This window comes from Haliotis cracherodii, unplaced genomic scaffold (assembly GCF_022045235.1).
Source record: "Haliotis cracherodii isolate W230 unplaced genomic scaffold, xgHalCrac1.p SCAF_4, whole genome shotgun sequence".
In the NCBI taxonomy this organism is placed as follows: domain Eukaryota; kingdom Metazoa; phylum Mollusca; class Gastropoda; order Lepetellida; family Haliotidae; genus Haliotis; species Haliotis cracherodii.
The window spans coordinates 54,548,869-54,562,350 of NW_027266297.1; the positions used below are offsets into that span (position 1 = coordinate 54,548,869).

Genomic DNA, 13,482 nt, shown 5'->3' on the forward strand with positions numbered 1-13,482 from the left:
ACAGACACATGGTGAACACATTTAGGAGTCCATGCAGAACACCTCACTCCACTCAAACATGGAACACGCCCTCACTTATACAGACACATGGTGAACACATTTAGGAGTCCATGCAGAACACCTCACTCCACTGAAACATGGAACACGCCCTCACTTATACAGACACATGGTGAACACATTTAGGAGTCCATGCAGAACACCTCACTCCACTGAAACATGGAACACGCCCTCACTTATACAGACACATGGTGAACACATTTAGGAGTCCATGCAGAACACCTCACTCCACTCAAACATGGAACACGCCCTCACTTATACAGACACATGGTGAACACATTTAGGAGTTCATGCAGAACATCTAACTCCACTCAAACATGGAACACGCCCTCACTTATACAGACACATGGTGAACACATATAGAAGTCCATGCTGAACACCTCGCTCCACTGAAACATGGAACATGCCCTCACTTATACAGACACATGGTGAACACATACAGTGTTAGAAATTAAGCTGGTGAGGTGAGGTGAGGTGAGGTGAAATGGGGTTTGACATGTTCCAAGATTATTGCACTTATAAAGTGATGTGTATGCACATGTGTGTGCTGATTTTATAGTGCTAGCCGACTTGGATACCATGCCACAGTCTAACATGAATACCCACTCAGATACAACATGCTGATTCCGAGCCAACCAGTCCATGTTTTAGCCCCTTAATCCTGATCGCCAGGCAGGGTAACAAGTACCATCTTTTAATGCCTTTTGGTATGATGCAGCTGGTATCGAACCCTGGCCCTTACTCTCTCTGGGCAGATGCTCTACGACTAGGTTGTCCTTGAAGTTTTCTGCTATAGTATTAGGGGTTTAACAATGACCCCTCGACTTTTGTTCTTACTTTTGAAACCGATATAAACATGTGCCCCACTGGTAGTAATTAGTCAGCCCTTATGACAAGCATGGGGCAGTCAGGAGCTATTTCATCTGGGAGTAAGAACAGAAGTGTCACCTACCAGATAGCCGTAGTATTGAGCATCATACCCTCCGGCCAGATGACCGAAGGCAGCCGGCATGTTGGTTCCTGGAGTCGGGACGATGCCCAGAATCTTCTCAGACAGCTCAAAGAATATCTTGGCTGTGTCGGCCTGGAAACAAACACATAGATATCAACAGCCATGTGTAGAATTTGTATGTCTTCACTTTATATTCTTGTACCTTCTTACAGTGCAATACAGCATATAATGTTGATGCATGCAATTTCTGCTCTGGGGCATCACTTGCATGTTTCATATAGTTTCAGAGAAATACAAAATACATAAATACAACCAACTTTACACATTCATACACAGACAGACAGACAGATGTTCCGACAGCTGTGTACCACTGCATAATATGCACTGAGAATAACAAGAAAAGCATTATTCATAAAGCTTTGTGTGTATTTTATTATACATCTATTTGAAGGCAAAACAAAATATTATTTGTATACACACTCCAAGTGCAAGATACCAGTAACATAAGGGAGGTAACTCTCAAAACTATACACACGGTGAAAACAAATAATCCAAGGTGACAGCTAACATCAGGATCATGTGACACTCTTCTTGTGAAAAGAAGTCTAGTGAGACAAAGCACAGTTTTGACATAAACCAACAGGCAGAAATCAACTTGAATAAACCATGCACCACCCATTTACCTCGGGCTTCGTGTGTATGGTCTGGTCGAACGTCCCCAGGAGAATTTGACGGAGGTTGAAAACACCAGCATTGGCAATCCTGCTCTTGGTGAGTTTCTCCAGCAGGTCATCTGGAATGGCCTTGCCGTCCTTGTAGTGGCCAGACATGCGACACAAAGGTTCTCGCTCCCAGCACCAGTTCTCCAGCATCTGGGATGGCGCCTCCACGAAGTCGCGCTCCACATGGGTGCCACTGCATCAACACAACAATCTGTAGCTTAGAGGACTGGAGGGAGGCAACTGCAGTAGTTCATGTCTGCGGTGCTACACAATATTATCAAACTTTCCCAAGCGATACATATAGATAGATATAGAAGCGATTAAGATATGACTATGACTTTCAAGTGTATATTCAGTCAGAAAGCTAAAATACATTACTGAGACGGATGTTCTCTCGATACACAAATTTACATAAACATTCAATAATTGAATAACTCATCATGTCATCTGGTAACTTGGAAACAACAGACACATACCTGAACAGAGCAAAGTCTGCCCGTGCACAGATCTGATGCATGACATGGCCAAACTCATGGAAATATGTCTCAACCTGAAAGAATACATCTTTTGATCACCATGACAACAATACATCAACAACAACTCATTCCACATACTCAGATTGCTTGTCACTAGTGGGGTTAAACTGCACAAAGGCTTGCAGCAAACGTACGTCGTTTCACAACTCCTCTAAATAGAAGGATATTTATGTTTAGCCATGCAGCTGTGTTGAATACTGCTTTGAGCAGTATTTCAGTTACACCATAGCAAGTCAGCTTAATATGGGTTGGTTGGTTTGTTTGTTGTTTAATGCCGCACTCAGCAATATTCCAGCTATATGACGGCGATCTGTAAATAATCAAGTCTGGACCAGACAATCCAGTGATTGGTATCATGAGCATCGATCCATGCAATTGGGATCGATGACATGCATCAACCAAGTCAGCAAGCCTGACCACCCAATCCCGTTAGTCGTCTCTTACGAAAAGCACAGTCGCCTTTTATGGCAAGCATGGGTTTCTGAAGACCTATTCTATCCCGGATCTTCACAAGTCAGCTTAATATGGGACTAAGGCCCTAAGTGACACAGGTCCTGGACATTTCCCACCATGGTGAAACCCAGACATGGTGCTGGCAAAGATCAGGATCGGGCCCAATTCGGGCTACAAACCAATGAGCCTCATCAGGGCCTGGCAGGACTAACCCTGCACAGCAATCTGCCCCTTATTTGCCATGAATAGGTACTAGAGGTTTAAAAGAAGGCAGTAGAAGGTGGTAGTTTCCTCCAGGGAACATACAGGACCTAGTGGTCCCTTCCAGACAGCTCACCTCATCATGAGTCAGGAGAGACGGCTGGTCGGCGGTGGACTTGGTGAAGTTGGCCACCATGGCAGCTATAGATATTTGGCGAGATCCGTCCGGCAGGACACAACCAGGCTGAAACAGACTCATATCGTAAGTCCTGAGTCTTGGCTCATGCACCATTATTTCCTGAAGGATTGATTTATCATGTCTTTTTCTCAAGGTAGAGTAAATGTACTTATTACCAATAGCCAATTGCTCACAGACTGTCTTAAAGAATAATGCAATCATACCTTGAACAAATGGTTTTCTCCTATCTACTTTATGCACCTGCATCATGTATAAGGGTTCTTCTCAGAGCTTACGAAGCAAGCTTATGTTTATCAAGTACTGTTATGAAGTTTGTATCTCTGATGTGCACTGACTGCACAAGATCTTGTAAATGTTTTTTCCTGCATACTTTTATGTTATGGGACTGAGGCCTGAATAAACTCTGTCTGTCTGTCTGTCTGTCTGTCTGTCTGTCTGGTAAACACCAAACATTTCATCATAAAGCAATGTGCAGAAGAAGACCCAAAACCAATTTCAGCAATACAATTGATTTTCTTTGCTCTCCTCTTTACACACTCAACAAACAAGTGAAATAATACTTTGATCTCTGATATCTTGAGTTCTACTTGAGGGAATGAACACCTCCTGTGAGAGCCTGTACCTGCAGACCAAAGCAAGCAGCATGGCCATATTTGCCTTCGCGAGGGTAGAGGTCCAGGTAGAAGTAGCCCAGCAGTTCCTCTGACTTGGCGTCCGTCACACTGTACTGCAAACAGAGACAAGGTATCAGTGTAGCCTGGTGCAGTATCTCCCCCAGCATGGGCTCTGTGTCTCTCACTCACAACATGTAAAACAACTTTAAAGGAATATTCCACTGACTTGTCATCATGTATTTTAAGGAATAACATTTTTTTCACGTTTATTTAAAACAATTCTTTTTCTTATTTTAAGGGAAATAGGTCACTGATGGTGCCAATCTGACTTCTTCGGCCATTCTATGGAGGCATCTTGTCTTGGTCTCACGCAGCAAGGAGAGCATGAAATTGTGAGATTATTAAGCACTAAATGTTAATTTTCAGTGGAATATCCCTTCAAGTGGAGTTTGCTAACATCAAAATGATTAACTAAAGTCTATGGTGATTTTATAAGTGTGGTCAGGCTCACTGACATGGTTGATGCATGTCACCACATCCTAATTGTGTAGATCCATGTTCATGATGTCAATCACTGGATAGTCTGGTCCGCCGTCATATCGCTGGAATATTCCTCAGCGGAATATTAAACAACAAACAAAGAAACAAAGAAACAAAAAAAAAGCATGTGTATGTACCGAAACTGCTGAACTTGACAATGCCTGGAACTGAATAGCAGACTAAAGTGTCTATTATTAATATTCAAAGAATATACCTCACAAAAAAAACAACAGAAATCCTGGACTTGTTGTACAATGACCTTCACCTTTGATTGATGTTAGCCAATGCTAACCATGCATACTTATTGCATCTCTGTACTCTGTTTGTGGTTTATATATCATGCACAGTTTGGAATAGATGTGCAGTGTCAAACCCAAACTGTACCCAGTGTCCCGTACATGGTGCTCCACTTTCTTCACTTTCTGGGTCAAGAGCAAAGACATATTCCTTCCTTCCATCAGTACACATTCACCTCTGTCACCAAGCACCTTGCTGTGGCATGATTAATTAACACGCCTCGTTCTACAGAGCATACAGGTGGAAATGACAGTATATACTGTTTGATAATATTCTCCAATGCTACTGTCCTGATACTGATGTATATGCAGATAGGGAAAAGTAGTCAGTAATTGTGATATATTCTGTATATTTTACACAAAAACACACCTTCCATTTCTACAGGAAAACAATACAAGTGACAATGACACAGGATGGATGTATTTGCACCCTTGACAACGCTGCTTTCAGAAAAAAATGTTAAATATTTTGATAATATAAAATAAAGTGTTCTTTAGTGCTGAAAATGCTGAAACCAAGAAGTATCTATTCACAGACACAACGATTCAAATGGAGATGTTAGGATTATATGTCCGGATAAATGAACTGGCTGCACAATATATGAAAATAGCTCCAACACACTAGCTTACAAGGGAGTTAACAAATTATCTTTTACCAGGCTAAATACATACTTTTCAATCTTCTTTACAAAACATAAGTAAAAATATTGAAACTAACAATAATTTGACCAGATTCATCACTCATTGCAACCCTGTTTTCAAGATATTGCACTGATATTTTCAATTAGTTGCTGGGAATAATTTCACTTGCAACTTATTTTACTTGCAAGACAGACATGATGAGGGGTGTCTTTCTGAACATGGGTACAGACCATCAGGTGTCCTCTGAGAAATGTTATGATCTGCAGTATAACTGAATATCTTACCATGGTGACATCTTCAAACCAGACTTCCGCATCTTTGATTTGTGAAAACTTTAGTCCTAGTAGTTCCTGAAACAAACAGTGAGTTTAGTGATTAGATAGTTGATGATGTTTTATGCCACAGCAACTTGAAGTGCCAGCACCATCAGGGCATGAGGATTCACAATCAGATAGCACCATCAGGGCATGAGGATTCACAATTAGACAGCACCATCAGGGCATGAGGATTCACAATCAGATAGCACCATCAGGGCATGAGGATTCACAATCAGTCAAAACCATCTGGGCATGAGAATTTCACAATCAGATAGCACCCTCAGGGCATGAGGAATTACAATCAGTCAAAACCATCAGGGCATGAGGATTCACAATCAGATAGCACCATCAGGGCATGAGGATTCACAATCAGATAGCACCATCAGGGCATGAGAATTCACAATCAGCTAGCACCATCAGGGCATGAGGATTCACAATCAGATAGCACCATCAGGGCATGAGGATTCACAATCAGCTAGCACCATCTGGGCATGAGGATTCACAATCAGATAGCACCATCAGGGCATGAGGATTCACAATCAGTCAAAACCATCTGGGCATGAGGATTCACAGTCAGATAGCACCCTCAGGGCATGAGGAATTACAATCAGTCAAAACCATCAGGGCATGAGGATTCACAATCAGATAGCACCATCAGGGCATGAGGATTCACAATCAGATAGCACCATCAGGGCATGAGGATTCACAATCAGCTAGCACCATCAGGGCATGAGGATTCCCAATCAGAGAGCACCATCAGGGCATGAGGATTCACAATCTACCAGCACCATCAGAGCATGAGCATTCCAGTGTTAGAAACTAACAGTTTTAGTCCACTAGTCCTTATAATGATAACATATAGTAAAAACCGTAAAAAGGGCACATTTCTAATAGTCCTTATGATACCTTAACTATTGGGCAGTTTGGCAAGGACTATAGGACTATTTCTTACACTGGGATTCACAATCAGATAGCACCATCAGAGCATGAGGATGCACAATCTGACCTCTTCTGTAACTAACTTAGAGTGAATCAACAGTATCAATACTGGTGTTTAAATCTATTCTAGTGTTTTAGAAATTATATTATGCTTTTGGCATGAAAAAATACAATTGATTGTTGATATGTCTCCAGGTGACCATCTCCATGGTGAAGTCATTACTCCTGGCATATTTCAAGGAGGCCCTAGGTGACTGTCAACATGGGGAAGACATTACCCCTGGCATATTTCCAGGAGGCCAAAGGTGACTGTCTACATGGGGAAGACATTACCCCTGGCATATTTCCAGGAGGCCCCAGGTGACTGTCTACATGGGGAAGACATTACTCCTGGTATATTTCCAGGAGGCCAAAGGTGACTGTCTACATGGGGAAGACATTACCCCTGGCATATTTCCAGGAGGCCCCAGGTGACTGTCTACATGGGGAAGACATTACTCCTGGTATATTTCCAGGAGGCCCTAGGTGACTGTCTACATGGGGAAGACATTACCCCTGGCATATTTCCAGGAGGCCCCAGGTGACTGTCTACATGGGCAAGACATTACTCCTGGCATATTTCCAGGAGGCCCTAGGTGACTGTCTACATGGGGAAGACATTACTCCTGGCATATTTCCAGGAGGCCCCAGATGACTGTCTATATGGGGAAGACATTACTCCTGGCATATATCCAGTATGCCCTAGGTGACTGTCTACATGGGGAAGACTTTACCCCTGGCATATTTCCCGGAGGCCCCAGGTGACTGTCTACATGGGGAAGACATTACCCCTGACATATTTCCAGGAGGCCAAAGGTGACTGTCTATATGGGGAAGACATTACCCCTGACATATTTCCAGGAGACCCTAGGTGACTGTCTATATGGGGAAGACATTACCCCTGACATATATCCAGGAGGCCCTAGGTGACTGTCTACATGGGGAAGACATTACTCCTGGCATATTTCCAGGAGGCCAAAGGTGACTGTCTATATGGGGAAGACATTACCCCTGACATATTTCCAGGAGGCCCCAGGTGACTGTCAACATGAGGAAGACATTACCCCTGACATATTTCCAGGAGGCCAAAGGTGACTGTCTACATGGGGAAGACATTACCCCTGGCATATTTCCAGGAGGCCAAAGGTGACTGTCTATATGGGGAAGACATTACCCCTGACATATTTCCAGGAGGCCAAAGGTGACTGTCTATATGGGGAAGACATTACCCCTGACATATTTCCAGGAGGCCCTAGGTGACTCAACATGGGGAAGACATTACTCCTGGCATATTTCCAGGAGGCCCCAAGTGACTGTCTACATGGGGAAGACATTACCTGGCATATTTCCAGGAGGCCATAGGTGACTGTCAACATGGGGAAGACATTACCCCTGACATATGTCCAGGAGGCCCTATGTGACTGTCTACATGGGGAAGACATTACCTGGCATATTTCCAGGAGGCCCTAGGTGACTGTCAACATGGGGAAGACATTACCTGGCATATTTCCAGGAGGCCCAAGGTGACTCAACATGGGAAAGACATTACCCCTGACATATTTCCAGGAGGCCAAAGGTGACTGTTTATATGGGGAAGCATTACCTATGACATATTTCCAGGAGGTCCTAGGTGACTGTCTACATGGGGAAGACATTACCTGGCATATTTCCAGGAGGCATTAGGTGACTGTCAACATGGGAAAGACATTACCTCTGACATATATCCAGCAGGCCCTAGGTGACTGTCTCCATGGCAATGTTCTTACCTGGTATATTTCCAGGAGGCCTTAGGTGACTGTCTCCATGGCAATGTTCTTACCTGGTATATTTCCAGGAGGCCCTTGGTGACCTTCTCCATGGGGAAGTACTCCTTCAGCCTGTTGTGGTCCACTGCATACTTCTTCTCCTCAGACATGGTCATATAGTAGCGGAAATCCCAGTAGTTAACCTTGCCATCATTTTCATAGCCATATGTCTCACACTGAAACATGAGACAAAATGTTTTTAACACTAATTTCATAATCAGTGACAATGAGCTTTGATGATCACATACTTGAAAATAGTTCCTCAAGTCTTGCCATTTTCCAAAGGTCACAGATGCCTGCTTATTTTACAGTTGTCACAGCGAAATAATTTGCTCAATTGACTCAAATATCGACAACAAAAGATTTCACTATTACACACTTCCTTCTATGTGAGGCTCAGAATCAGAATCAGGCTTATCAATCAACCCTTGTACTATGTCACCAAAGAAGAACCATAGATGCCAAAATTCAATTTTCTGTGGCAATTTCAGAGAAGATGCTTAAACAGAAAACAACTGCATTTTGAGATAATTTGAGAGCATTTCAGTACATTTTGAGCAGAAATGCTTGAGCAGCGGCTATTTAAGTTTCAGCTTTCAGTATGGTCGAAGTGAAAAACTCAAGCCAAGGTTTTAAAAGTCAAAATATCGAAAACAATGTTGAGCTCACTACTAACTGCACATGCACCAAATTTCATCAAATTTTGTTTTTCAGATTTGAATCTCTTGAATAAACCGGGGTGTCATCATTGGTGGCAACAAGAATGTGAAGTTTTCATCGATCCAGTAGTTTCGGAGGATATGATGTTTACCACGGATGACGCATGACGGATGCTAGATAAACAGGTCATGACATCAGCTCACTTGACATTCTGTCAGTGAGCTAAAAAATTCCCTGGAATGCATTCATGTACATGAAATGTTAAGTAGTAGTAATATACTGTAAATCTGGAAAGTATTGCACCATGAAATGAATGTGAGTGGCTAAAAATAGCCTTTACTGAGACAAGAAAGTTTGTGACACCCTGTTAAGATTACCAAATATCAAAGATACTTCTTCAGGTGTAATATTTCATAAGTAAAATGCGTCATGATGAAATGGTAACTGAGTGTCAGCGAGTGATTGTTAAACTATAGATGCATGTGTTGTTGTAGTTAACAAGGGAGCTTCGAGTAGCGTGTTTTAGAATAGACTGGCTGGCGTATGTCTGGATATACTTGAGGCGATGTGGCAGGTTAGTGAACTTAAACTAATCAGACTATTGACACAAAGCGATAAGTTGCTTCAAGTACTGGCTGGTTTGGTAACAAGTGGAAGTGAATTCAAGAAATATGCCTTACCTTTTTTGTTAGTTGTCAGTCTGCAAAAATAGCTGTGTCATGGAACTATTGCAAGTGTGTGTTGCTCGCAGTTTTCGCAGTCCTTTCCTGCTTGCAAAAGTTTCCAGAATTAACTAAATTCCATGAATCTCAGCCTTCAAAATCAACCTTGGATAAGCAACTACACACCAAAGTATGTTTGCGATCTCAACACTTCTTACAGGCCCTGATAACTACAATTAATAAGGTTACCTCTTCTTTCTTGAAACGGAGGAAATCCTCCATCTCTTCCTTGCGGAGAAGCTGAAGTTTTTCTGTGAGATCTTTAAGGAATGTGTCGACAGCCTCTGGTGTCTTGGCCATACGCATGTCAAGGATGAAGGCAGAGTGGGTTGGGAAGCCAAGGAGTTGGGCTTTCTGAAAGAAATCAAAAACATTTATGAGATTTGTTTTCCTCAAATACTGGAGTACCAGCAAACACACTTCTGATGCTGACAACTCGTACTGCTGAAATTAGGTATCTAGGCAACTGATCCTGGACAACTGTCTCCCCACCCCAAGGAAAACTGCCCCCATATGGTATAAAAGTAACATGGAATTGCGGCTCACCTGTAGTGACCTGTAGTCATAAATACTGAGGACGACATTAAAATCTAATTATTTGAACAAATTATTAAGTAATCATAAAGAGAAACATACATGCTAAAGTTCAACTCCCTCATTTTCATGGGAGAAGAAGTTTACAGAGACAAAAACGATGTTTGAAAATATTTAAAAGCATTGTATGCAGTGTATGATGAGGGCCACTGTGTGGGTTTCACTGACTGTTCTAGTACAACACAGCTGTATGATGAGGGTCACTGTGTGGGTTTTACTGACTGCTCTAGTACAACATAGCTGTATGATGAGGGCCACTGTGTGGGTTTTACTCACTGTTCTAGTACAACACAGCTGTATGATGAGGGCCACTGTGTGGGTTTTACTTACTGTTCTAGTTCAACACAGCTGTATGATGAGGGCCACTGTGTGGGTTTTACTGACAGTTCAAGTACAACACAGCTGTATGATGAGGGCCACTGTGTGGGTTTTACATACTGTTCTAGTACAACACAGCTGTATGATGAGGGCCACTGTGTGGGTTTTACATACTGTTCTAGTACAACACAGCTGTATGATGAGGGCCACTGTGTGGGTTTTACATACTGTTCTAGTACAACACAGCTGTATGATGAGGGCCACTGTGTGGGGTTTACTGACTGCTCTAGTACAACATAGCTGTATGATGAGGGCCACTGTGTGGGGTTTACTGACTGTTCTAGTACAACACAGCTGTATGATGAGGGCCACTGTGTGGGTTTTACATACTGTTCTAGTACAACACAGCTGTATGATGAGGGCCACTGTGTGGGTTTTACATACTGTTCTAGTACAACACAGCTGTATGATGAGGGCCACTGTGTGGGTTTTACATACTGTTCTAGTACAACATAGCTGTATCATGAGGGCCACTGTGTGGGTCTAAAGTGCAATGTTTACTACATGTCATCCATTTGTCATACAAGATAAAGCTAGTTGTAAGTGTGACACATATACGCCAAGGAGATGTCATACTTGGTGAGTTAATGTATGTCATTATGCAAATGACCCGGAAGTTGTCTGTTGTAGTTGCAAGTGCTGACACTAAACTAGCCACAGTTATGCCGGTTCTTGCTCGCCTGTCATCATTTACACATCCCTCTGAAACCGCAACTTGGCCGCAGCCATTGATGGAGAGACAGGGTTAAATACCAAACAAACAATTTTCTTTTTAAAGAACATACTTTTCTTTCCTGGGTTGTTTTTATGTTTAAAGATTAACCGGTGTTGGAATGTAATGGGGCCAAGAGTTCTTGCAATGAAAGTATAATCTAGGAACCCCAATGGTCTTCACAACGTTAAGGCTATGATTAGAGAGTCTGAAACCTCCTGGTTAAATACAAACATTGCCAGCAATGTAAATATTATGCTTTGCAAATTTGCTTAATGATTTAGCCTTCAACAAAATCCAGACTTTGCCTTCCATAAATATGATTCTCATGTCAAGGTAATTGCCTTGGTCAGTCAGTGACCGCAGACAATTATCTGGTCTGACCTTGACCTTGCTTTACTTACAGGTATTTATGACACGAATCAGCGATTAAACATCACATTACTCACAGACTTCCATCATTACTCTCAGACTTCCATCATTACTCTCAGACTTCCATCATTACTCTCAGACTTCCATCATTACTCTCAGACTTCCATCATTACTCTCAGACTTCCATCATTACTCTCAGACTTCCACAATTACTCTCAGACTTCCATCACTACTCTCTGACTTCCATCACTACTCTCAGACTTCCATCATTACTCTCTGACTTCCATCATTACTCTCAAACTTCCATCAGACTTCCATCATAACTCTCAGACTTCCATCATTACTCTCAGACTTCCATCATTACTCTCAGACTTCCATCATTACTCTCAGACTTCCACAATTACTCTCAGACTTCCATCACTACTCTCAGACTTCCATCACTACTCTCAGACTTCCATCATTACTCTCAGACTTCCATCATTACTCTCAGACTTCCACAATTACTCTCAGACTTCCATCACTACTCTCTGACTTCCATCACTACTCTCAGACTTCCATCATTACTCTCAGACTTCCATCATTACTCTCTGACTTCCATCATTACTCTCAGACTTCCATCATTACTCTCAGACTTCCATCATTACTCTCAGACTTCCATCAGACTTCCATCATTATTCTCAGACTTCCATCATTACTCTCAGACTTCCATCATTACTCTCAGACTTCCATCATTACTCTCAGACTTCCACAATTACTCTCAGACTTCCATCATTACTCTCGGACTTCCATCACTACTCTCAGACTTCCATCATTACTCTCAGACTTCCATCATTACTCTCTGACTTCCATCATTACTCTCAGACTTCCATCATTACTCTCTGACTTCCATCATTACTCTCTGACTTCCATCATTACTCTCAGACTTCCATCATTACTCTCAGACCTCCATCATTACTCTCAGACCTCCATCATTACTCTCTGACCTCCATCATTACCCTCTGACTTCCATCAGTCTTCCACCATTATTCTCAGACTCTCATTACTCTCAGACTTCCATCATTACTCTCAGACTTCCACCATTACTCTCAGACTTCCATCACTACTCTCAGACTTCCATCACTACTCTCAGACTTCCATCATTACTCTCAGACTTCCATCATTACACTCAGACTTCCACCATTACTCTCAGACTCTTATTACTCTCAGACTTCCATCATTACTCTCAGACTTCCATCATTACTCTCAGACTTCCACCATTACTCCCAGACTTCCATCATTACTCTCAGACTTCCACCATTACTCCCAGACTTCCATCATTACTCTCAGACTTCCATCATTACTCCCAGACTTCCATCATTACTCACTGACTTCCATCAGTCTTCCATCATTATTCTCTGACGTCCACCATTACCCTCTGACATACATCATGATTACAGCGCTACTGAAGGTCATGGGTCAGTAACTACCCACCTCGTGTCTCAGCTTGACGAGCTCCTCCAGGATAGGTGTGTTCTCCTTCAAACATCTGAAACAGAGCCCATGTTCAGTGTAGGAGTACCATGTCAAGCAGACTTATGCTGCAAATAAATGTAAACAATACAAAATTCTCCATCTAGGCTGAAATATGAAAACACATTTTCTTGGACATTATGCCAAGTTGCATGGGGAAAAGTAAAACCTTTTTTGATTTGATGTTAATTCCTCAATAAGAATCAAAAGTAAATAAATAAAA

At 42.2% G+C, this 13,482-nt stretch overlaps 1 protein-coding gene across 1 annotated transcript in view; it reads right to left on the bottom strand.

Annotated features, from left to right (window-relative positions):
* Positions 1-13,482, bottom strand: part of LOC139478904 (thimet oligopeptidase-like) — a 38,961-nt gene that overhangs the window by 5,834 nt on the left and 19,645 nt on the right. The window contains exons 7-15 of the mRNA XM_071261587.1: positions 13,221-13,275; positions 9,884-10,048; positions 8,327-8,488; positions 5,497-5,562; positions 3,743-3,847; positions 3,058-3,165; positions 2,208-2,281; positions 1,693-1,924; positions 1,010-1,141 (exon numbers count right to left, since the gene is read on the bottom strand). Of these exons, the coding sequence (XP_071117688.1) occupies positions 1,010-1,141; positions 1,693-1,924; positions 2,208-2,281; positions 3,058-3,165; positions 3,743-3,847; positions 5,497-5,562; positions 8,327-8,488; positions 9,884-10,048; positions 13,221-13,275 (1,099 nt within the window). The remainder of the gene's footprint in view (positions 1-1,009; positions 1,142-1,692; positions 1,925-2,207; positions 2,282-3,057; positions 3,166-3,742; positions 3,848-5,496; positions 5,563-8,326; positions 8,489-9,883; positions 10,049-13,220; positions 13,276-13,482) is intronic.